The following is a 24,499-nucleotide window of genomic DNA, read 5'->3' on the forward strand; positions in this document are numbered from 1 at the left end:
TCCTTGTACACAATCGTGCTCCCCTTTTCTTTAATCACGCACTTGATTTACGAGCCTGGATAGGTCCCGAGTGGCAGACAAAAACCAATAGACCTTGCAAAACTAGTTCAAGTGATTGATTTGTTCTTACCCACTGAAAAAATTGGTTCGTACCAGGCTTGGCAATTGGCACTACAACGGCGGAAAGCATTTTCATTATAAATTTGCTGTAGATGCCTAGAATTTAATATTTCACATTGAAAGGAAAGAAAGCCCAAGTTATAACATCAAGCACAAAAAATAACTATTTGATAGAATTTCAGCTTCTTAATTGCTCGTATAATGATATAATAATTATTAAAAGTTTATATAATTATTAACTTTAAGACTCGTGAAATTAGTTATGGTACGTTTAAGTTAATCCGGACATCATGTTAATCTAAAAAAAAAAACTATTTATTAGAATGCCAGGTTAACATGGAAAAAGAAGAAGCTTATAAAGATATCAGAATAAAAATTTTTCATTATAAATTTGCTGTTGATGCCTAGAATTTAATATTTCATATTAAAAGGAAAGGAAGCCCAAGTTATAACATCAAGCACAAAAGATAACTATTTGTTAGAATGCCAGGTTAACATGAAAAAAAAAGAAGCTTATAAAGATATCAGAATAAAAAAGCCCCTTTCTTTTTCTGGTTTGTTGCTGCTTGTTTTCCAAGAATGCTGGTAATCACTTGTGCATGGCTTCGACTGAGATTTGGCCTTAGAGGCAACAAAACCCATATTTGTAGGTTGGTCACACTAACAGTGAGCTTAAAGAATTTTCTTCACCCAGTTGAGAGAAACCCTATTTCATTGATGATAACGCTCAATTCATTTGAAATGATGTTTCAGCTGTTGCAAATTTCACTTCGTCACTCTATTGGGTGCTATTTCCTTTTCGTTAGAGTAATTTTATCACTTTTTTTTAGATTAATATGGGTGTCCGGGCCAGCTTGCGCGCACCACGACTAATCCCACAGGCCCTAAAATTAACGACCATGTAAATCTCCAGTGGCCATCATATGCTTAGAGTAATTTTATCATTTCAGTTCAAATTATGTTTATTCTAATGCCATCTAATTTTATCACTTTTAGTTCAAATTATGTTTATTCTAATGCCATCACCTTTAGTTCAGCTTATATTAGGGCAAAGAGCACTTTAATCACAATGTTCTGGAGCAATACCAAACAGCAGCACATTACATAGTCAAGATTGCCTATCACGTTAATTCTATATTTGGTTGATTCAATAACTCTTACTGGTTGACAAATAAGCAGTGAGAGCACAAACAGAATCATAAAAGTTTTCTAATAGATAAACACCTTCAACAAACACAGGCATCATCTCAAGTACGCAGAAATTGAAACGTGACCAATTTTTTCACAATTTTCACAAAGCATTACGTTTTTAAAGTGTTCTAAATTACTTCACATAGCAATTCAATTGTATGCCATGAATTTAAGGAGCAGTCAGTAAATTAATTTTAAGCCTGAATCCAGTGCTCCTCTTTGATGCATTGACACCTCTCAACTCTTTCATGTCGAGGAGAACGCATGTAAAGGGATTTTCCAATCATTGATATAAATAAGACTTCGATATTTTCTTCAGAACATATAAGAGATAATAAATCTAATTTGACAAGTGAGTTATCCATGCACCACAACTTGACCAAAAATGGCAGAGAAATGCAATTGAAGCCCTATAATCCTGGAAGCAAAACAATTCATTCTATCTTAGGAATGAGGTTCCAAGAAATAAGGATGGAAGTTTCATATCATGTATTGAAATGAGAACAACTAAAAACCATGTTTCACTATGTATGATTTCCTAGCACAGAGAAAGAATCCAGCCGGGCAAGAGCAAAGTAAATTAAAGGAGTACCAGAATGGAAAGGGGGGGTATAGATTTCTTATAATCTAGCAGATTAAACGAAAAGTAGAAACAAACCAATTTGCCACAAAGCTTGCGTACATAATCAAACCCCTTTCACCCAATGTCCACAAAAACCTGTAGCCACCATATCATCTCGAGAGAAGAATTTATGCCCAACAAGAATTCGTGAAAGATGCTCTTTGCTAAGACAATTTCATGCATATCAAGGTAAATTAATGGAATAAAAAACAGCATAAAACAACTATGATTCGCCCAGCAGATGGATGAGCAAATTACTTTTCAGTGAATGATTGCTCCTTTTTCTTTGACATCTGCCGTTAATGACCAAGAGAGAGAGAGAAATCACTGTTCCATATATAATAAACAAAATAGAATCATTCAAAACTTCAACATGATATGAGAGAAATGGACGGAACAAATTTTCAAAATGATTTTGACAAATGGTGAGTTCATGCAGCTGGGAATTACCATTAGTAAGACAACATAGCACATGTGCATGATAACAACAACAATAATTCATTATGATTAAGTACTTGCATGTCTCCTGGTTTTGTGTATTCACAACCTTTATGTCAAAACCAAAGAATAAAAAAAACTCGCAAAGTGTGTAATTTTTGTTGGCTAAACCACAGCTCTCAATATACAGCACGATTGATGGCAGAGGGATTGTTATAAAAGTGTTGATTTGAAGAACATCAGCGGATGAACTTCCCTTCTGCAAAGTTTTTATAGTATTAGCATAACAATCACAATCACAAAGACCAAGATCCGCCTCCAGAGAGAGAGAGCGAGGCAGAGACAGAGAGTTTAAAATGGTGAAAGTGGCCTGGAAAGGATCAGTTGGCACATGATAGCCATTTTGTTCTGTGTTAATGGTTTCTATTCGCCAAATAAGTTTTCAAAAGGAAAGGCATAAATTTTGAAATATGAGATACAATATTCACGAGAAGCAAAAATGGACTGTTATTTAAATTTTCACCTCAAAGTATAGCAATACTTGTGCAGCTTTAGTCATACAGATGATAGTAATAATTCTTAATCACAATGATTCCTGCTGCTTTGTTAATTCAAACACCTGGCAGTTGTCTCACTGCCTACCTTGATTCACAAGGTAAAAAACAAGTTTCAACACTGACATTTTGATTTGAAAAATAGGAAAGGAAACAAAGAATCAAATAGGTGCGTGATAATGTATGAACTGGAAACACCTTAATGTAGCTCTTCCCGGTAAAACATTACCAGCAGATGATGCTAGGAGAGAGAGAACAAACAGTAAAATAAAACCAAGCACCCTTCTGATTCATCAATTTTAAGCAAAGACTACATGTCCATTTTGATAACACGATAACAAACTTTAAAATCTGATAACATTAGATTTTCTGTCTTAAATCAAAGCTAAAAACACAAAAAACAGCTAATTTTCAGTCAAGTTAAACTACACTCAAATTTTCAATCCTTTTATTTGCTTCCATAAACATTCAAGTCATTGCATTTAAAGATGCACAACCACAACAAAACAGTGTTGTATCACTATTTAGCCAAGAGGAGGAAACAATGAAGAATATTTTAGACAAATTCTATCGCACCAATCTTCTCCGCCTTTTCTATCTATATCAGGTAGTCATTCTTGCATTAAATGATTCATGCAGGTTCTTCTCTTGACAGCATTATCTCTGGTCGATTCTAACTGTCTCTTCCTATTATAATCTCTTGTTTCTTTCTTGCACTCATCATGTTTAGGAGCATTTAACTCCCACCTCTGATCTCCATCATAATATGGCCTTCTCTCCCTCGGCCCTGTTGACTCTTCTTCAACTTCTTTTTAGCAAATGTCGAGTTTAGGAGCATCTAACTCCACGCTCTGACCTTCATCATAACATGGCCTTTTCTCTTGAGGTGTATTTATAAGTCCAGGGCTGCATCATAACATAACGTTTTGATTTTGGCTCCACTCTAGATCCAGTTTCATCATTTTTTTTCTTTTAAACACCTCAAGATTGTCCCAACAACCTTCAAAAATTCATTTTCATCCCCATAAAGGCGTTTTAACTTTAAAAAATCAAATTATATTTAAAAACTCAATATATATATATATATATTTATCTTATTTGACCCTATTTGTTTTGTATTTCAAAAATGTTTTTATCTTATTTGGCCCTATTTGTTTTGTATTTCAAAAATGTTTTTGAAAAAATTAATTTTTTTATTTTTTTAAATTAATATTTTTTAGTGTTTTTAAATTATTTTAATTCGTTGATATAACAAATAATTTTTTAAAAATAAAAAATATATTATTTTAATTTATATATATAAACTACTTTAAAAACCATCCAAAATTTTACTATGAAACAAGCCCTTTATCCAGCTACTTGAATTCAAAGAACAACCATTGTTAAATTTCTTCAATTCACACAAAAACAGGTTATTTTATAATGGAAAGAGAGCTTGTCAAAGTTTTTTTTTCCTTTCTCTCTCCTCTCTTCTTTATTAACCGTCAAAGCTAAAGTATAATGAAAATAAAATATAAAACTAAAATGTAACTAATTAAATATTTACTAGAGTCGAGTACTCAACCTTTGACGACCCTTGAACATTAAACAACTATGATAATGAATAATAATTAAACACCGAGCGGTTTTAATTTATTAGTAATAAAAAAAAAATAGTAAAGTAAATTAGTAATTTAGGCTCTCCTGTTTTGTTTTTCTCTAGATACTGGGCCCTTGCCTGTAGCAGAAAAAGCAAAACTTGTCTATCCCCCGTGGCCAAGGGTTAAAGAGCTCAAGCCCTAACCCACCCAGCATCTGGAAACGAGAAGAAAAACGGGAAAGTCATAATTAAAAAAAAGAAGGTAAATACATCTGATTTTCAAAGGGAAGAGTGCCATTTACACAAGGTGTTTGATTCAGCGGGCATCTATCAACGGGGGAAAACACAAGGGATCCCGTGTTCAGATCTCATATTCTAACCATACAAAAAAAAAAAAGAGAAGGGAATTTATATATAACTCGTCCATAAAAATAATCCCAGTCTGTCAAATATTCTATAGTCAGGCAAATATATATTTATATTGCAGAGCATCATTGACTAGCAAAAGCATTAAAAAAGCTGCATAATTCAAGAGAGTAGCCAGTCAGGAGCAGGGAAGTTCCCAAAATCAACGGCTAATGGTACATGATAATTTGAAAGAGCCAATGATAATAGCCACGGATTAAAAAAGCAAGAAAAAACTGTATTGGGATAGGAGTTAACAGAGCTTAGATAAATAAATGACACACGTGAAAGTAAATATATAGTAGAGAATCTCATAGGGTGGCTATTCAAGTAGGAACAACGACGAGTGCTAAACAATGTATCGCTGCGCACATGCTTCCCTCTCCAATCATTAACAAAAGCTGATTCGATTTGAAAAAATATTGTTTGCTGGTTGAGAAGTTACTATTGATTAAAATAGCATAACGATTTTTTTTTCGATAGACTAGTTATTAAAGATAATAACCATCTAGGTGGTAAAGACTTGGAATTAAGAGGTTTGCTCCCTCTGTGGTCTCAGGTTCGAGTTCTTGGTTGCTCATATGATGGCCACTGGAGGCTTACATGGTCGTTAACTTCAGGGCCCGTGGGATTAGTCGTGGTGCGCGCAAGCTGGCCCGGACACCCATCGATAGACTAGTTATTAAAGATAATACATTTTTTTAAGTGTTTTTGTAAGATTCATTAGTATTTATGATAATGGATGAGTTGATATTTTTATGTTTTATAAATACAGTAAACTATTGAATAATATTTAAAAATACATTTTGTTTAATTGATATATAGGGTTTTTCATATTTTATTTCTGATGTTTTTAGTTACAATCTAGCTGACTAAAGAGCATTTTATTATTTTAATAAATATAAAATATAATAAAAAATCAAGACCGGTTAGTACATGCAAAGTTTGCATCATAGAGTGGGGATGTCATAATGTTGTCTCGCAGCCAAAATTTTTCTTCTAGCTTGTTGTTTGAATCATCACATCATCTTTTTTTATCTTAGGGTAACATATAGCACTAATAGTGGAGTGGGTTATCTTGAAGGTGTTTTTTAATTTTTTTTAAATTATTTTGATCATTTAAAATTTAAGAATTATTTTTTTATTTATTGAGATTTTAACTTTTATCTTTATTTATTTTTTATTTTTTTCTTGATTTTTTTGTAAAATTTCAATTTGTTTTTAATTTTATCATTTAATTTAATTTGTTAAATTTAATTTTTTTTTCATTTTGATTCTCATTCTTTGATTGTTTTTAGGTCCTTTTATTAAATTAATTTTTATTTTTAATTCTATCCTTTAATAAAATTTTTTTGTTGTCCTTTGATATATTTGACTTCAATTCTAATCTTAATTACTATTTTTTTATTTTGAATCTTTTTATATAATTAATTTTTTTTAATTTTTATTCTTCACCATTTGATTGGTTGATGATTGAGTTTTATGATTTTTTTAGATATGCTGCTTCTAGTATAATAACCCTATCCACATGTTTAAAAGGTTAATACGGGGTTGATATCGTTTTTTATTTGGATTTATTTTTTTTATTTAATATTATTTTTTAAAATAAACTTCATGATTTTTTTATTTTTTTCTATCGATTTATCCTGATTTTCATGACTTAAATACAAGTTTAGTAGTTTTACCCAGATTGGCTTGGACATTTAAAAAAAAATTTGAATTTTTTTCTAGTTTCATCCTTTAAATTTTAGTTATTGTTTAAATAAATCTCCATTATTTTTCTTGTCTATTGGGTTGTCTCACCTTTATTACCCGAGATCGGGTTTATCGGGTTGAATTATTTTTTTTTAATTTATTTTTTGTATTTAATTGGTAAGGAATTAAGTTGCATTATTTTCCCCTTTGAAAAAAGTTTTGTTTTTTATTATTATTGTTTTTTCATATGATCTATTTATTGTTTTTGGTTATTTATTATTTAATTATAATAAAATGAACTTAATTAACCATCATGTCCGAACTCGAGTCATTAATTTTTTTTTTATGAAATACATTTATGTTGTCCGAACATCAATTTTTTTTTTTAATCTAACCCTGCAAATTAGCGCAGTTCTTTCTATTTAAATTTTGATTCATTTCTTTAATGCCCTACTTCTGGCTGACAGTAATGTTTCTTATACTTCAGACAGAACTACTCGTCGTCCTGCCTTTACCACCCGTTTCGTAAATTCACAAAGGTGCCCAACCTTATGAATCAATTTGTTTCTTCCCCCCCCAAAAAAAAAAGGCCGGGGAAGGAGATGTCTTCCATTTGGATAAAGCTTCTGAAACAATGAAAGTTTAAACTTCCAGTGGTCAAACAGTACGAGATAATTACTAGCATTGGCCATTTATTCAATCTAAACATGCCCACTGAATTTCAAAGTTTCTACTCGTCGCGTGACAAACGGCTTGCTTTCATAAGTAATCTAACACTACAAATTTGATTTAATAAAATAAATAGATTTTTTTTAAGTAAGCTCTCAGAGCATTGAAAACGAAATATCTGATATGTTTACTAAAAACACATATTAGGTGATTCCAAAACAAGTTATAATAATCATTTCTATCATTTTTATTATCATGCATGGTAAACCAAGATTTTATCAATATAACTTTATATATTTTTATCAATATATTGAATAAAAATAAATATACACGTACAAATTTTTTAGGATTTTCAGATGCGTTGGGCTAATACCAGCACCAAACACATCTCTCAGTTGAGTCATAAAGATTACTAGCTAAGCAGCATGCATATTGAAAAGCACGCAAAATAACCCAATTTTGGGCGTGAGTAAAGTTGACTGGTATGTTATTGTTGTTAATTTGCATTTTCAATTTATTATTTAGAATTGACGGACAAAGTTGGAAATTTCTTTAAGAATCTTGGGTTTTTTTCATGGTTGATTGATGGGCTTTATAAATTCAGTCGTGGAAGAAGATTGCTAGATTTGGGCCTCGCGAGCACCCGCAAAATAAGTTTTCCGATGAGCTCATGGCATCGGGAAGCTTATGAAGTAATGTGTGTTTGTAAGGAAGGTGCATTAGATAACGTGAGGTTGAAGGAGAGCGTGTGAGCTCTCTTTCTCTCGGGTTGTGTGTGTGTGTTTGCTGGGAGAGTAGGTGAGCTTATAGCTTGTTCTTTTTTTTGTTGTCTAATGACTCATGAGTTTTTATATACACATGAATATACATGTTATATAATCATGTGAAAATAAATTTTTTATTGTCAACGGTTGCAATGTCATAGTGGATGGTCAATCTTCAATGCGAAAATATATTTTTTCTTTCATCCTTAATACCAACACAATGAATTTGAAATAATCAACAGTTATAAATTCAATAATTGTACTTTATCAGTAGGTGGGAGAAGGATCCTCTTCCACACGGGAAAGGAAGGAGCAGATGAACGAGTCGAGGTATCAGAAACAGTGTCAGGTTCAAAATCCAAACACGCCTACTTCCCCTTTCAGAAATAGAACAATATGTACTTGCATGCATAGAGGAGCTGGGTGGTCATTTTATGCAATGGCCAGGGGAGCTAAACTAAGATCACGCAGGCTGTCCAAGCCTCAAACCGCGCTTCACGCGTGTCAAAAAGAGTGTGATTGGCTGCTTGTGCGCCGAATGGGTGACACAAGGACTCATGGGCGTGGCCATGTGCACCAATCTCATCTCAACACCATGGCAGGGCACCTGGCTCCAGAACAGGTACTGATCTTATCATGACAGGTTACACCATACCTAACCATTATCTAGCCATTGAAAATTACCATTGCTTTACGTTGTCAATCCGTAAAATCAGTTCTGGGCTCGCACGTGCCTAGGGGCATTCTAGTTGAAATGGTAGTAATTATCTTTGACCATAAGTGACTTGGCGTGGATTAGATTCCATCATTTTTATTTTTTTTCCATTTCTAATATATTTGGATTTTAATTTCCTCTAGTTGAAGTCCATATATAAATAATTGTGGTTATTTATTATAGAACAAAATATAATTATTAATTAAGATTCAACCTTTTAGATTTTAAGAATATATTTATCATACAATTACCATCCAAAACATTTAAATGTCATGGTTTGCATCAATTCCATGTGCAATCGAAGTTAATTAAGAAGATTGTATTCTGGATAAATACTCCACAGTGGTCCTGATTCCATGTGCAATCCAAAACATTTTTTTGTTCCAGCGAATGAATCCACGTTCTCCTCCTACATATAAAAAATATATATATTTTTTATTATTGTTACATGATTGAGAAGCTTCTCAACTCAACTATGGTGAATCATAGTAAAATTAAAAAAAAAAAATCCCCCTTGCCATGCAGGCCGAATGATGACGAGGGAGAGTATAGGTCATTGATTTGAGAAACTTTTGAATAATGCAACAATTGGTCGAATGATATTCTAACACTCCATCAAGTCTTGAAATTGCCAAAAAAAAATCTTTTTTTATAAAATAAAACACGAGGTGTATTGAAAATTGTACATTTCTCCCCTGTGTAAATACGAAATCCCTAGTAAAAATTATTCTTGGATCTCATTTTTATATGATAAAAGAAGTTAACAGAGTAAATTACAAGTAATCCGGTATAAATACAGAACCCATTATAAGAATTAATAAACCCCATTTTCATACAGGAAGACTGCATAACATTTTGAAAGCACGAATATAATTTAAAAAAACGATAATAAGCAAACAGCAGGGAATTTATGTTTATTATCATCAATATTTATGCTTATTCTTTTTAATCTTGAAACGACATGCATGTTGCATCATGACATTGTTTGCTTGAATGAATTAAATACATGATGATTTGAAATCTTAAGAGGAATAGGAATGTGATTAAGTTGAGTATAGTATGATATCATGATTTAAGTTGTTGAAATTTAAATCAAATCGAAGTCAAATTTATAATCAATTCTGAAATGTACTGGATGAAAATAAATAGCATCTTAATTATTAATTAAAATTAACCAGTAAAAGATATACTCCATTTCTATAAATACTATAAATGGAGTAATAATTTGTTCTAAATCTTAGTTAAGCTCGGGAGTCAAGATTATATATAGTCTTAAGTAGTTCTAATCAAACTTTTGTACAGTTATGTTTGAACAATTGTTGATAAGTCAGTGCTTGCCTCTATACTGACTTGTCCTCGCAAGGGATGCTCTAGCATGGCAATCTACTACAGTGAGAGTGAGAGTTCATCTCTTATGGAAGCTTTGTCCATTGTTTTAATATCTTCATTTCAAACACCAGGCGGTGCGTTCAAGGCTTAAAAAAATGTGACCCAAGTGTTCTAATATCTTCTTTTCTAGGTTTTTAACCCGTAAAATATTACCCAGAAGACTATAAACTGGATTTCTTAACATCTCTGCCATGATATAATGAGAAAAGTGACTCCGGGGTGAAAATGTTGTTCCATGGATCTTGAAAATGAATATTATGTGTTGTCATGGAACTTTTAAAAACCCTAAAAAAAATTCAAATTGATTTTTATTATGTGTAAATTTTGAAATAACAGAAACAAAATAAAAAAAATATGATAAAACTACAGGAGAGACTCGATGTAATTTTTCCGTCGAGATTCGGCTATATTCCACCTTTTATGTTTCACGTGGATAGATATAAATACATATTGATTTTGCAATAAGACGGGCCTAATTTAATTTTACTAAATCAAGAAACATAAAGACAAAGATAACTTGAAATGGTGTGCTTCGAGGACATAAAGAAGAAAAAATCTGGACAAGTTTTAGCATCCACCCGACACTGATTGATCAGGGACGACAATAAATACCCACAAATCAAGTTTTTATTATATTTGTAAAATATTTATTAGATAAAAAATTTAGAAACTTAATTATATTTTATGTATCGAATTTTGAATATTTGATTATTATCTATTACTTAACATAAAATAAAAAGATAATATATATTTCGAGGAATGTATATATTATATTAAATGAAAAAAATGTAAATATTTTGTACATATGTATAGTTAAATCTGGGTTAGGTTTCGGATAGAATTTGTCAATATCTGTGCTCTATTTACCATACATAATATAATATAACCATCTAGAAGACCTATTCATTCGAGTTAATTCGGATATATCCATGGAGTTGAATGATCATCTCTCAACATCGATTAGGCCGGCAGATCACTGGCTAATATAAGAAATAAAATGATTTGGCACACGCGTCAACTAAATTTTCACGAATTCGCGTTTTTGACATTTAACTTCATTTTTTATCTATAATTTATCCAGCCACGTAACATCAATCATGATTACACAGCAAAATCAGAATAAGTGAATGTTTACACGTTAGTTGCGGTTAAAATATTTTTTATTTTTTAAAAATTACAGTTGCGGTTAAAATATTTTTTATTTAAAAATATATTAAAATAATATTTTTTATTTTTTAAAAATTATTTTTAATAACAACATATTAAATATAAAATAAAAATAATAAAAAATATTAATTTAAAATAAAAAATAAACATTCTACGAGTGAAGCTCCTCGACTCTTACTGTACGAACATATTTCCAACCACTCATTAGCCGAAGCCTGGAAAATAAAATCTAAAATTCCTGTTTCTCTACCACAAATTTCACATGCCTTCACATCAGTGTATCACTGGATAACTTCTCAGCACATTAAAGAAATACTAGTTGAGAATTTAAGCACCGCACGGATCTCAAGGCCCGCTAAATCAAGAGGAGTTTCCACAACTGTACCAAACCTGTAACCACCACCGCCGCCACCACCACCACATTTTTGCACTGTCGGATCTCTTGGAAACTAACTTTCATTAACGAGGTTGAATAGACGAAAGTGTCAAACAGACACATAATCTTTTTTTATTGTGTTATATGAGTTTAATACCGGTTGATGTTAGAGAAATGATTTTTTTAATAATATATTAAAATAATATTTTATATTTCTAAAAATTATTATTATTAATATCATATTAAAATACAAAATTTAATTAATTTAAGACCAAAAAAATAAAAACATATTAATTTTTTATTAAAACATATTAAATAAATGAGTTCTGAGAAGATGGCTTTAGCGAGGCTTTCCTTGTTACCTGTAATAACCGATTCCCTATCTGAATCATTTCATAGCAGACCGAGTCCTTTCTCGTCATCTCACAATTCAAATTTAAAATTAACCGGCTTCAAAGAAAAAGCCAGCGTGGCATTTGAGGAGTTGGGGGTATATCTTAATATTAATAATTAATTAATATTCTATTCTATCTAATCTAAAATCCATACAACACAGCGAAGAGCTTAAGACGGAAAGAAGACCTTTCTCTTTCTTTTACTAACAACGGATTTTCTAATAAACGGCGTTAGAATCAAGTCTGAACGGTTTCTCAAACTCATCTCTCTCTCATGATCTCGTGTTTGTAGGAACCTGGTCTAGTTTTTGCAACCAGAGTCTTCTCATTTTTTTTTTTTTTTTACCGGCAGGGAGAGAAAAGAAAAGAACAACCTCGCCAATATTCTCACCTTCTGGCGAGAGGTCTCAATCTCGCTGGAGCTTCCGTTTCTCTCCACCGGAGAATCTGTTTCTTAGCTGAAGAGAGAAGATTTGTAATAAAAAAAAGACGAAGAAGTAAAGTATAGGAGGAGGTTAACGTGCAATGCAGGGAAATTAAAAGAGAATCAAGGAAGGAAGGCGGTGTTTGGTTGGAGGATCTTACACGGCAAAGATGCTATGCTGCTAATAAGATGATGCCTTCTTCCTTCAATATCCCTTTCCTTTAGCCGTAATTTATTCGATCTCTCTTTTGAATTCTCTCTCTGTTTAAATTCTCTTCTCTCCTCTTTCTTTCTCCGCTTTGTACTCCCCCCCTTCCCCCTCTTTCTCTAGGAACCGGAGTCTGTTTTTTCTGCTTAATAATTGAGGTCTGTTACATTTTGTGCTCGAAGCCTCCAACTTGTGTTTTTGTAATTTTTATCCTCTGGACGGTTATTTTTTTGAGTCCAAAAATGTTCTAGGTTACTCAATTTTGCTAATTCAGGTTAATTTTAAGCTGTTTTGGATCTTATTGAAAATTGCACCTGCAAAAAATAGAATTTAATTAACAATTCCGTGTTTCCTTTTAATTATTATTTTTTTTATTTGAGAAAAGATTGGTTGGTGTGAATTATGAGAGATTATTATTGTAATTATTATTAGTATCCAATGAAGGAATAATTAATTTTGTTCTTGTTGTTTTTTTACTTGCCATAATTGCTTACTTTCCAATTAAGATCTTAACCTGAAACAACTTGCAGATTTTGCTATTAATGAAATTAATCATCCCTAATCCTTATCATTCTTACCCGTGCTTTATTAAGTTGCCTAGTTTTGCCTTGCTTTGCTACCCCTTACTTTCCAAATTCTTGCCTTGCAGAGTTACATACAAGACTCAGAGATTTTTGTACACAAGTGTTAATGCAACAGTGGGCTGCCCAGATTGAGATTTTTTTTTTTAATGGGTGGGGTTTTTTTATATAGTCTTGTTTTAGGTATCAATTCATAATGCCATCTGAAAGAATGGACTCACAGGGTTTGCCCTCATCATCATTTTTCTCTGAGGATGTTTCTTTTCCAGAGGTACTGCTGGTGCATCTCTGTGTTTCAACCTTTAGTTTAATCATCTGTTCGCGTTATCAATTCTGATTCTGTTTCATGGTTAGGTTATATTTTTGTAACGGTTTATATATTGGTGTAGATTGTAGTGCTTAATTATTATCATTATTATGTTTTTTTTTTTTTTTTTTTTTGTGGTTCATGTTTGAATTGTTACTGATTGGTTTTGTTTTCTACCCTTGGCAGAGGCAGGTAGGGTTTTGGAAGTCAGACACGATGCCTGATCAACATGGTAAGTATATTTGAGATATGTGGGGGTTTTAAGGTTTTGATTCATCAAATGGACTGCTGGATCTTTTTTGTTACCTTTACATCATTTTGATTGAGAACTTGGAATTGTTTGTATAGCAGCTAAGCAGTATGTTGGTCAATTCCTAGGACATAACAAGTGTTTCTTTATAGTCAGCCACTTTACAACTCTTTATCTGTCTTCCCAAATTGGGATCTGATTGTTTCTAGACTCTCACCTTAACATCGATTGTGTTGTGTGGTTTAGAAGGTTGGATATATCTTTCAATTCTGTTTGCCAGATCGCTAATAAACCATGTGGACATTAAGTAATTTAGTAAGTATCTTGAATTGGAAAAAGAAGAATTAGCTCTGTGAGATGACGTAAACTGCTATTAATGAGGTCTATAGGATGACATGCTGGGGCATTATTGAGAGAATAAAGGTTTAATTTTGTGAATGTGGATTTATTGACCTGCCATAGTTGCTAACGTGTTTAAGGTATTCGTTAACAAATATTTAATCATGATCTTCATTTTTGTCACGTGCCTTTAATAATCATACTGAAAATACTTTGATATTAGTCTAAATATCTAATCGCGATCTTCATTCTTGTCACGTGCCTTCAATAATCTTATTGAAAATACTTTGCCAACAAAGCTGGAACTAGAATTAACTAGAATTATTGATTTTTCTGGAAGCACGCGCTAAATAATTTCGCTAGGGAGTTTCAGGAGAAAGAGCCAGAAGGAAATGTAAATCGAATGCTTCTGTGATTCCTTTCATTGAATTTTCTGCTCTCCTCAAAGTGTTTTTCAGTAGAGGCATATGTTGTTCATGTACTCAGTTTTGATTATTATAGGCGGGGCTGGTGCCAAATTGAGATTTAACCAGAATTTAAGAATGGATCCTACCATGGAATTAATTATTGGTCCCTAAATTCTTTACAAACTAGTCTTCTTAGTGCATGATCAATTTGTGAAATGATGTCATCACTAGGTGAGTATAGCACTTCTACTATGGTAAGTGAGTTTTTTCATGGAGTAGAAACTAATATAATTTGTTTAACTGCAGCTGGGAAATCAGCTGTTTTGACACCCCTAGAGAAACCTGTAGCTGTGGATTCGGTTAAATTGCTTGAACATCCTCAGCTTTCCTTAATGCATGACCATAAAATGAATCATAGCTTAGATAAGCATGCGGTGGGAGCAGAGAGAGCATTAAGTAGGTCCTTCACATTGTTGAGACCTGTGGACAATGATCCAGGTACAAGGATTAGTTTGAATGTACAGCCGGCATCTTATTTTGCAGAAGGTGGCAAAGTGAACGCAATGGCAACTCAGCACGAGAATAGTCTCTTCTCAAGCTCATTATCAGAATTATTTTGCAGAGAGAGTAAGTTTCTTGTCCTATTTGGCTTGTTTTGCCACTCTTTTTCCACAAAGGCCATGTAAATTTAAATTACATGCCACATGCTAGCCTTTGCCATATCTAGATTTGGTTTCTAGGATGTACTTTCCTTTTGAGATACTGTGTACTGATCTACTGTTTCATGCTCTTGATGCAGTGAGTTTATCTTCAACCAATCCTCTATATGGCCATTCTGTTGATACTATTGCATCTCATTTCGAGGAAGAGGAACATTTTGAGTCCCTTGAAGAAATTGAGGCCCAAACCATTGGTAACCTTCTCCCTGATGATGATGACTTGTTTACCGGGGTGAACGATAGGGTAGAAAATATTAACCATCCCAGTGGTGGAGATGATATGGAGTTGGACTTTTTTAGCAGTGTTGGAGGGATGGATTTGGGGGATGATGGCTCTGTGGCCCAGATTGATTCTGAATTTCCTGGAGGAGCTTCCAATGGTCAGCTGGGGGCATGCAATCTTTCAATGGCAGGAGAACACCCTTATGGTGAACACCCTTCTAGAACACTCTTTGTGAGAAATATAAATAGCAATGTTGAAGACTCTGAGTTAAGAGCTGTATTTGAGGTATGTATTTGACATGTTGTTTTAGTTTGCGTTTCACACATGCTATTAACTTGAGCTACTTGTCTTCAAAGAATGTCTCACCTTCTGTTATTATTGTGCATGCTTAATGTGCAGCAATATGGTGATATCCGTACACTTTATACGGCTTGCAAGCATCGTGGTTTTGTTATGATATCCTATTACGATATTAGAGCAGCCAAAAACGCGATGAAAACACTGCAGAATAGGCCATTGAGACGTAGGAAACTTGACATTCATTACTCAATTCCAAAGGTGGATTTCAATGTTTTTCCCGTTTAATTATTGTGCTATTATTAGTCCATCATCACTTTAGTTTATCAGAATGACTATCCCATTGTTAATACTTTTACTCTTTTGTGTACATTCTACATTTGTGTACATGCACGAATCTTGTCACATGACTTGTTGATTACATTTGTTAGGACAACCCTTCAGAGAAAGATTTTAACCAGGGTACCCTTGTTGTATCCAACCTTGATTCTTCTGTTTCAAATGACGAACTTCATCAGATCTTTGGTGTGTATGGAGAGATCAAGGAGGTGAACTCGGTTGCTGATTTTATATTGCTATTAACAAAACTCTGCAACCTAGGCATGAACCCATGTTGCTCTTGCATTGCAGATTCGTGAAACCCCAAACAGAAATCATCACAAATTAGTTGAATTTTATGATGTGAGAGCTGCAGAGGCTGCTCTTTGTGCATTGAATAAGAGTGATATTGCTGGGAAGCAGATTAAGCTAGAGGCAAGCCATCCACGGGGTTTAAAACGGTGGGTGTTGTCCAAGCATACTAACTCTGCATTTATTTATTTTTTCCTCACATTCTTTCTTCCTCCTTTTGCTTTATGTTTCTTTTGATTAACTATCCAATTTAGTGGGAGAGTTGCAGAAGTATTTCCTCTCTTTCCATGTTTGGGTGTGATAAAATAGAGAAACATTAGTTTAAGCAGACAGAAACAATGGTTTTCTTGGTTGCATTTACATTTTTGTATATATATTTGCTTCACAGCATAGAAATGCAAGACCTACTCTACCCCTCTGTTCATTCTTTTTGTTGCCAACATTCAAACTATTAGCTGGTTTCATTTCTGCTTAACTAACCTAGACTTCTCTTTGGATCTCTCGCTAAACTCTAGGTTTATCTCGATTTTTGGCTTGCAGTTTATCGCAACAGATTCCTACTGAGTTGGAACAAGATGATTTTGGGCCTTTTGCGCAGCAGATTAGCCCTTCCATTAACTTAACTACTGGATTCTCTGGTATGATTGTTGGAAATGTGATATCCTACTCATTATAGGGTAATGCTACATAAGACGAACCAAAGTTAGTGAATTTTGCACAAATAGACACAATGACAGGAGTTATAATATTATGCAACTTTTGGGTCATTTATTTCATCTGTCTGTTCATGTAAAATTCGTTAAATTTCATTCGTTATTTTCTTTTTTATTCCTTGTTAATTTAATAGTCATGTCACTCATGAAGCATTGTTAACAGGAACAATTACATCCATTGGCATGGATAATGGGCCTATTTTGGGTGCACCCTCTGCAATACAAGCTCCATTTTTGAAATCTGCATTACATCATGGAATCTCTTCTAGTGTTCCAAACAGCTTGTCCTCACTTTTGAGAGTTGAATTAGCTGGCAATCAATCTGGCTTTGCTGAGCTCAGTCACTCACCAGGTCAATTGAAATTTGATATTCAGGGCGCTCCAAATTTTCATCCTCATTCACTTCCAGAGTATGATGGTCTAAATAGTGGTGTTAACTGCAATTCTCCTGGAGCAATGGCTGCAAACATCAATCCAAGGCCACTTGAAAGAATTGATACCCGGCAGTTAGCCAGAATGAGTTCAAATGGAAATCCAATTGAGTTCAGTGAAGGAGGTAAGTGCAATGAATATCTTGCTGAATTTGTCTTCTATTTATTTTTATTTTTTGGTTTTTGGACTCATAGCTGGTGGAGCCCAGTGGTGCTGCTAACAATACTGAGTTTTTAGTGGTTTGACTTACAAAAGCCAAGTTTTCAAACTACCATATCTTTTCCATGGAACTACAGGAACTTCTTGATCAAGGTTAATAGGTTTCATTGCATGCCTTTGGTTTGCTGGTTTCACATGCAGATAATGAAAGTTGTGATGTTAGAAAGATATACATGTTAAATGATTGAGTTCTGTGCTAGAAGAATACTGGTGATTATTTGTTACAATTTCAAATTCTTAATAGATTCATTAATCTGGCCTTTGCTCCCTTTTATCAGTTTTTGGATCTGCTCAAAATGGAAGCTGCCCTCTAACTGGGCATCACTATATATTGGGTAACTCCTATCATCACCAGCTTCCAGGCATGATTTGGCCAAGCTCGCCATCGTTTGTCAATGGAATTTCTATTGCTCATCCTGGACCACGGCTGCATGGACCTCCTAGAGCACCTTCTCCTATGCTGAATCCAGTTTTACCCATCAATAACCAACATGTGGGATCAGCACCAGCTATTAATCCTTCTCTCTGGGATAGGCAACGTGCATATGCAGGGGAATCTCCTGACACATCTGGTTTCCATCCTGGCTCCCTTGGGAGCATTAGGATATCCAATAATTCGTTGCAGTCCATGGAATTTCTCTCTGCTAACATGTTTCCTCATGTTGGTGGAAACCGTCTGGAACTTTCAATGACCCCAAAAAATGTTGGGCTCCAATCCCAACAGCAGAGGTCCATGGTGTTTCCTGGCAGGGGCCAAATGATTCCCATTATGAATACATTTGATCCTCCTAGTGAACGTGCTAGAAGCCGTAGAAATGAGGGCAGCATTAGTCAGGCTGACAAGAAACAATATGAACTTGACATTGATCGGATATTGCGGGGGGAAGACAACCGTACAACACTTATGATAAAGAATATTCCAAACAAGTATGTGGTACCTAACTTCAAAACCGTGATCATATTCTTCTTGGTGGCTACTATATATTTATTGATGGAACTCTGTTTCTGAAGCAGTAACTTGTAGTCCATGAAAGTGTGATGTTTATGCATGCTCAATGATTTTTATATAGAACAAACTTCACTAGACAAGAAATATTTGCACTATGACCACATTTGAGTTAAAAGGTTGCCAATAGTTCTTTTCCAGGTTATGATTTAACAGTGACAATGTGGTGTTGATGGCAGGTATACTTCAAAAATGCTTCTGGCAGCAATTGATGAACACCATAAAGGGTCTTACAATTTCATTTACCTGCCAATTGATTTTAAGGCAAGTGCCTGTTAATTTCAAGGTTAAAGATGAGTAGTGGGAAAACCAAAGTTTCTGTTGATGCACTTTCAAGCCATATGCAATACCTGACCCTAACAATTTTTGCAGAACAAATGCAATGTTGGGTATGCATTTATCAACATGATTGATCCCAGTCAAATAATTCCATTCTATCAGGTTTGTGATGTGTAAGCTGTAATGTTGTTAATAGATTGGATAAATTACTTTGTCCACCCTTGTTATACTTGCCATTCCTTTTACACTGCCTACCCAAAATTTTAAGGTGAAGGTATATCTTGCAATAAGATGATAAAGTAGGGGTGGCTAGTGTAGTTATAGGCCAATGGCAATTTTATCCTAAAGGTTACATGCAAAGGCTAAAGCTAAAAGGAAAGTTAAATTATGGCAGGCATTTAATGGGAAGAAATGGGAGAAGTTCAATAGTGAAAAGGTAGCATTGCTTGCATATGCTCGCATACAAGGAAAAGCAGCTCTCATTGCACATTTCCAGAATTCAAGCTTGATGAACGAGGATAAGAGATGCAGACCCATTCTCTTCAATACTGATGGACCCAATGCAGGTGACCAGGTATGCACATCACAGCATGTCAGGCAATTTGGATTTTAGTTACGTGTTTCCATATGGACTTCAACATAAAACAGAATCTAGAAATGCTGCTGAATGTGGGTGGGATTTTGTGCTGATTTCCATAAAATGGGCTTCAGTCTCAGTAGAACAACTAAATTCACCTCATTTAACGGCAGTCTTAGAGAAAAGAATGGAAGTAATTTCACGCCTACCCTGTATTTATTTGCAGGTTCCCTTTCCAATGGGGGTTAATGTAAGAACTAGACCTGGGAAACCCCGAACCATCACCCACGACGAGAATCAGCAAGGAAGCCCATCAAATCTGGCGGGTGGGGAGGATTCTTCAAATGGGGATGCTTCCTCAGGTTCTGGAAAGGAGTCTGATTAAGCAAGCCACTTGTTTTTGAGGGCACTAACCTTGTAGGACCGAGTAATTTAAAATCGGTACCGCTCCAAGTCTTTATGAATTATGTTGGGGTGCCTGATTAAAAAGGGACCTTTTTTGTTTCAGCTTTTGAGAAGTTTCTGAAACGTTTAGGGGACATAGCCAGACCTAAGGTGATTTTCCAATTTTATTCGGATTTTCGTAAAATTCTGAACTGGCTAGGCAAGAGAAGCATCTGGTGGAGCTTCGAAATTTTGGATGTTGTTGAGAGTAGTCCTATATAGATACATAGATGTACACACATACAACATATGTCTAGGAGTTTCTGAGAACTGAAGGGATCATTTTGTCGTGGTTCCAGAGGCTTCTGTATTTTCCCGGGTTTTGTTCGTTTTTTGAATGCATGGCTTGGATCCCATTTGTAGTTTTTCGCTGATATATACCGAAGTCAGGGAGGAGCTCTGTTTTGGAAATTTTTGAGGTGGTCACCTAATGATGTCGTTTACCATTATTGCTTATTGATAAGAGGCGTGTTGTGCCTATTCTTTTCTGGAAATCACACAATTTTACGGCCACACATGCTGTTTATTCGTATGTGTTGTGATGTCTATTATATCTATGATTGATACAATAAAGGAATTCTATTCAGCAAGTACGTTTAGGTTGACCCATGCTTGCGCCGCCTGTTTTTGTGCTCTAGATCTCAGGAATAATGTGTGTCAATTTCTTGTGCTATTTTGCCGGCAAATTTTGATGGGAGTCCCGGCAGAGGTTTCTGCAACGTGTAATGAATTTGCTCGATATTATGAAATAAAATAAAATGGAAGCCAAGGTGAATTCACTGTTCTACTGTTCCCAGACACAGATCACCGCTATAGTGTAATCGTTATGTTGCTATTCCAACAAAAATTCAATGTTCTTGCTATTGGTGTAATTTTTTTTACGGGGTTCATCAGTTATTATGAATTAAAAATATATTGTGAAGACTATATAACTTTGTTAAAAGGTTGATCAAAGATAATTTTATATTTTTTATATTTTGGAAGCAAAGTATAAAGATTATCGTACCATTAGAAGCAAAAAAAATTCAAACTTGCAATATAAGATATTTTTGTATTTTGAAATTGAATTTCTAGTAATTAACAAGTTTTCTAGGGAGAGATTTGATCTTTTTATAAATATAGATATTATTTTTTTTAAAATAATTGGTATGTGCAGAAATATACACCAATGAAAAACTGGCGTGTGAGGTGTTGTCTCATGTCCACATGCTAATCTCTGACAATGTTTAAAGTGTTATGTCGTAATCTTCCTGGTGGTGCAACGCATGTACACAATGATGTGGTGATTGAACCCCCATGAACTTTTTTCTTCTTGTAGATATATAAAGGTGTCATTTTATTTTTTAATTAAATTTGATACTCATTCTATTACTTGTTATTTTTTTATTGATTGTTTTCTTTAATTTCATCCCTTATTAGTTGGTTTTATTTAATTTATATATCAAATTTGATCCTTATTCTTTTAATTATTGTCTGTTCTTATCCTTTTCCCAATCGAATTTCATTTTCAATTACATCAATCAGCATTTGATTTCAAATTATGTTTATATTAAATTTAGTTTTCATTCTTTTTATTGCTATTTCTTTTATTTTGGAGACTTTTTTATTGATTTTTTTATCAATTTTATCCCCCAACATTTTATTGATTTAGAAATTTGCTTCATTATATTTTAGGGTTTGCCTTTTATATGGTTAGTCCTAAGTTTATGACCAACGTTACAAGTTTTAAAGGTTAACATGATTTGATACTGGTATTTTTCTAGGTCTTTTTTAAAGTTGACTTTTTTTCCTTCAATATTTGATTTATTAAAAATTAATTTTTATATATTGTTTTCACTTTCTTTTCTATAGGGTTATCTCAATCCTATGCCCATTGTGGCGGGGCTAATAGGTTAACTTAGGTTGATTTTGATATTTGTTTTTTATTGTTTTTCAATTTTGCCCTTGAGAATTGAGTTGTTTGATAATTAAATTTTATAGTTTTACTCATTTTACTTTCGATGGGGTTATTTTTGTATCACGATCAAATTGCATATTTAACATGCTAACCAAAATGAACTTGAGTCGGGTTTTTTTAATCTGTTTTATGTTAATTTTTTTTGGTTATTTTATTTATTGTAGTTGATTTTTTTTAATTTAAATTACTTAAGCTTATTAAACTCAGTCGAGTCAATGATCCAAGCTCATATATTTTTTGCTTTTTCTATAAACATTTGTGTTGCTTTGACATCATTTTTTTATGTTTAAAAAAAAATCTAGGTCGCGCTAGTAGTACCTAAAAGAACTAAACATGTTTCTAATCATATCACCATTATTGGTTTACCAAGTTGTGAACCTGTTACTAAGAAATACAATTTTTTTTTCTCCTTGTGTTTTTAAATGCGAGGCAATTATAATGAGAGTTAAATGATACAGGGAAATCATTGTAGATTAAGAGACCTTTTACTATGGATTGTAATAGTAGTTTCCCTTTTAATTCTCATCTTTTCACGAGACTTTTTTTGGCTTTCTTTTTCTTTTTTGATGAATGGGTGGTGCCTGCGTAATTAAAAAGGCATATGTGACGCTTTCTGGTGACCAAATCTGGTCATTCACCATCTCATTAAATGCGCAACCATGTTCTCTTCCAAAGTTTTTATACGCCTATTTCCTGAGGAGGAACCTCCTCATCCTTTTTTCATCCTTTCTTACACAAACACAACATGTTCTACAACCACCTGTTTTAACTATGGTTATTCAACAACATAGACAACTAATGTTATTATTAAGTTTTGATACACATCCTTCATGCTCTCCAACCATGATGATTCATAGTATATAGCAAAAATTATTAGGAATCGTTAGGCTTTAATACCACTAGACACATACATAAGCGCGAAATAATGAAATTAGTTATAAGTGAAAATCATCAAAGACCAAGAAAACCATGATAACCGACACTTGAGCTATAAAAGAAACTTGATTTGTTCTTAACATAAGTTATAATTATGAATGCCTGATAAGATTTACAAGTATTAGCATTAATCGAATAAGATAACTAATGCAATTATGTTAACAATTTATAATCTGATTGGAACCTCATTTATGTGTGGTTTCCAATTGAATAATAAAAATTTATATTATACTTATTTGACATACCATTAGTGGATCTTTTAACCTTAACATTCTTCTTTACTACTACTACTACTGCTGCTGCTGCTGCTGTTACTATTGTTGTTGTTGTATTATTATTATCTATAATTTATACAATTAACCTCCTTGTAGTTCTACCCCGGTCTTGCCGGGTTATTTATTACTTCAACACTCTTGCATTTGGAAAAAGACATCAATCTTTTAGTCGTGTCACCTAGTTCATGAGACTTGGATAACTTCATAAAAATAAAATAATTATGAAGCTCTATTTTCAATAAATCTAAAGTTGAAGGTTGAAATCAAAAAAATAAATTAAATTCATGAGACCAAGATAACTCTATAGAAATCAAATAAAAAAAATACAAAACTCAATTTTCAAGCAACCTAACATTGAAGGATGAATTTCAGAAGAAACAAATAAAAAAATATTGAGTTGTTTGAGCGTGAAATTGAAACAAAAATATTCAAAAAAAATAAACAAAGTTAACACGAGCCAACTTGCTAAACCTGTGATTCAAGTTATTAGATGGAGATATCCATATAGAAAGCAAATAAAAAAATATATTAAATAATATTTTTAGATATTTTTTCAATAGTTTAGATGTATTGATGTCAAAATTTAAAAACAAATCTCAAAAAATTATTTTAATATATTTTCAATTGCAAAACATCATACACCTTATTACTAAACACACATGTAGGCTGAAATTAGCTTCAAATTAAGCTAATTTATAAAAGGAGAAAAAATTATAATCTCTAATAAAGCCTTAAATTACCAAGAGCTAAAAAGTGAGCACTTTAAGTCTAAATGAGAAACGGGTTATAGAATGGAATGAAGACCATTTACAAAAACACTAAAAAATAGTGTTTGGTAAAATTTTTAACTTCTTTGGCTGCTTTCATGTGGCATTTTTACTTTGATTTTTCAATCTTATCGTCCCATGTCACGTTTTAATTTTTTTTTTGTTTCATAAAAAATGGTCGCTAAAGTCACTCCTTTCACCATGCGTCATCATAAAAAAAAAACCATGTTGAGACAATTCTAATAACATAAGTAAGGGCATCATTAAAGCTTAAAAGAGGCTGCATACACCACTGCAGTAAGACCACCTTTCTCACGTACCGATGCATGTTTTTGAACTATGAAATCACTATAAAAATATGGCATGTTTTGTAAAATTTCTAACTTTTTTGGCTACTTTCATTTTGGCATGTTTCTTATTTTCTTTGCAT

At 33.2% G+C, this 24,499-nt stretch overlaps 1 protein-coding gene across 5 annotated transcripts; it reads left to right on the top strand.

Moving 5' to 3' along the window:
- The first annotated feature begins 12,221 nt into the window (after positions 1–12,221).
- On the top strand, positions 12,222–20,724 carry LOC105133771 (protein MEI2-like 4). Of its 5 annotated transcripts, none has more exons than XM_011037881.1 (16): positions 12,222–12,730; positions 13,361–13,563; positions 13,786–13,831; positions 14,902–15,222; positions 15,395–15,822; positions 15,937–16,095; positions 16,266–16,382; positions 16,465–16,613; positions 17,005–17,102; positions 17,341–17,529; positions 17,629–17,733; positions 18,107–18,755; positions 19,014–19,098; positions 19,207–19,275; positions 19,508–19,687; positions 19,917–20,724. In XM_011037881.1, the coding sequence occupies exons 2-16, from the start codon at positions 13,489–13,491 to the stop codon at positions 20,073–20,075; spliced, it is 2,829 nt and encodes a 942-aa protein (XP_011036183.1). In that variant the 5' UTR covers positions 12,222–12,730; positions 13,361–13,488; the 3' UTR covers positions 20,076–20,724. The 5 variants fall into 5 exon arrangements, with proteins under 5 accessions (XP_011036183.1, XP_011036178.1, XP_011036180.1 ...); XM_011037878.1 differs by having other exon boundaries at positions 12,234–12,329; positions 12,432–12,730; positions 17,341–17,733; XM_011037879.1 differs by having other exon boundaries at positions 12,242–12,320; positions 12,432–12,730; positions 17,341–17,733.
- The last annotated feature ends 3,775 nt before the right edge of the window (positions 20,725–24,499 follow it).

The sequence above is a fragment of the Populus euphratica genome, unplaced genomic scaffold (assembly GCF_000495115.2).
Source record: "Populus euphratica unplaced genomic scaffold, PopEup_1.0 scaffold37.1, whole genome shotgun sequence".
NCBI lineage: Eukaryota > Viridiplantae > Streptophyta > Magnoliopsida > Malpighiales > Salicaceae > Populus > Populus euphratica.

What these genes read in the sequence shown, in the direction of transcription:
- LOC105133771 (XM_011037876.1), top strand. Translation starts at nt 13,489, where the DNA reads ATGCCATCTGAAAGAATGGACTCACAGGGTTTGCCCTCATCATCATTT. An exon ending in AGTTAAGAGCTGTATTTGAG is followed by an intron (nt 15,823 to 15,936) that starts GTATGTATTTGA and finishes CTTAATGTGCAG; the next exon opens with CAATATGGTGATATCCGTAC. An exon ending in ACCTGCCAATTGATTTTAAG is followed by an intron (nt 19,099 to 19,206) that starts GCAAGTGCCTGT and finishes CAATTTTTGCAG; the next exon opens with AACAAATGCAATGTTGGGTA.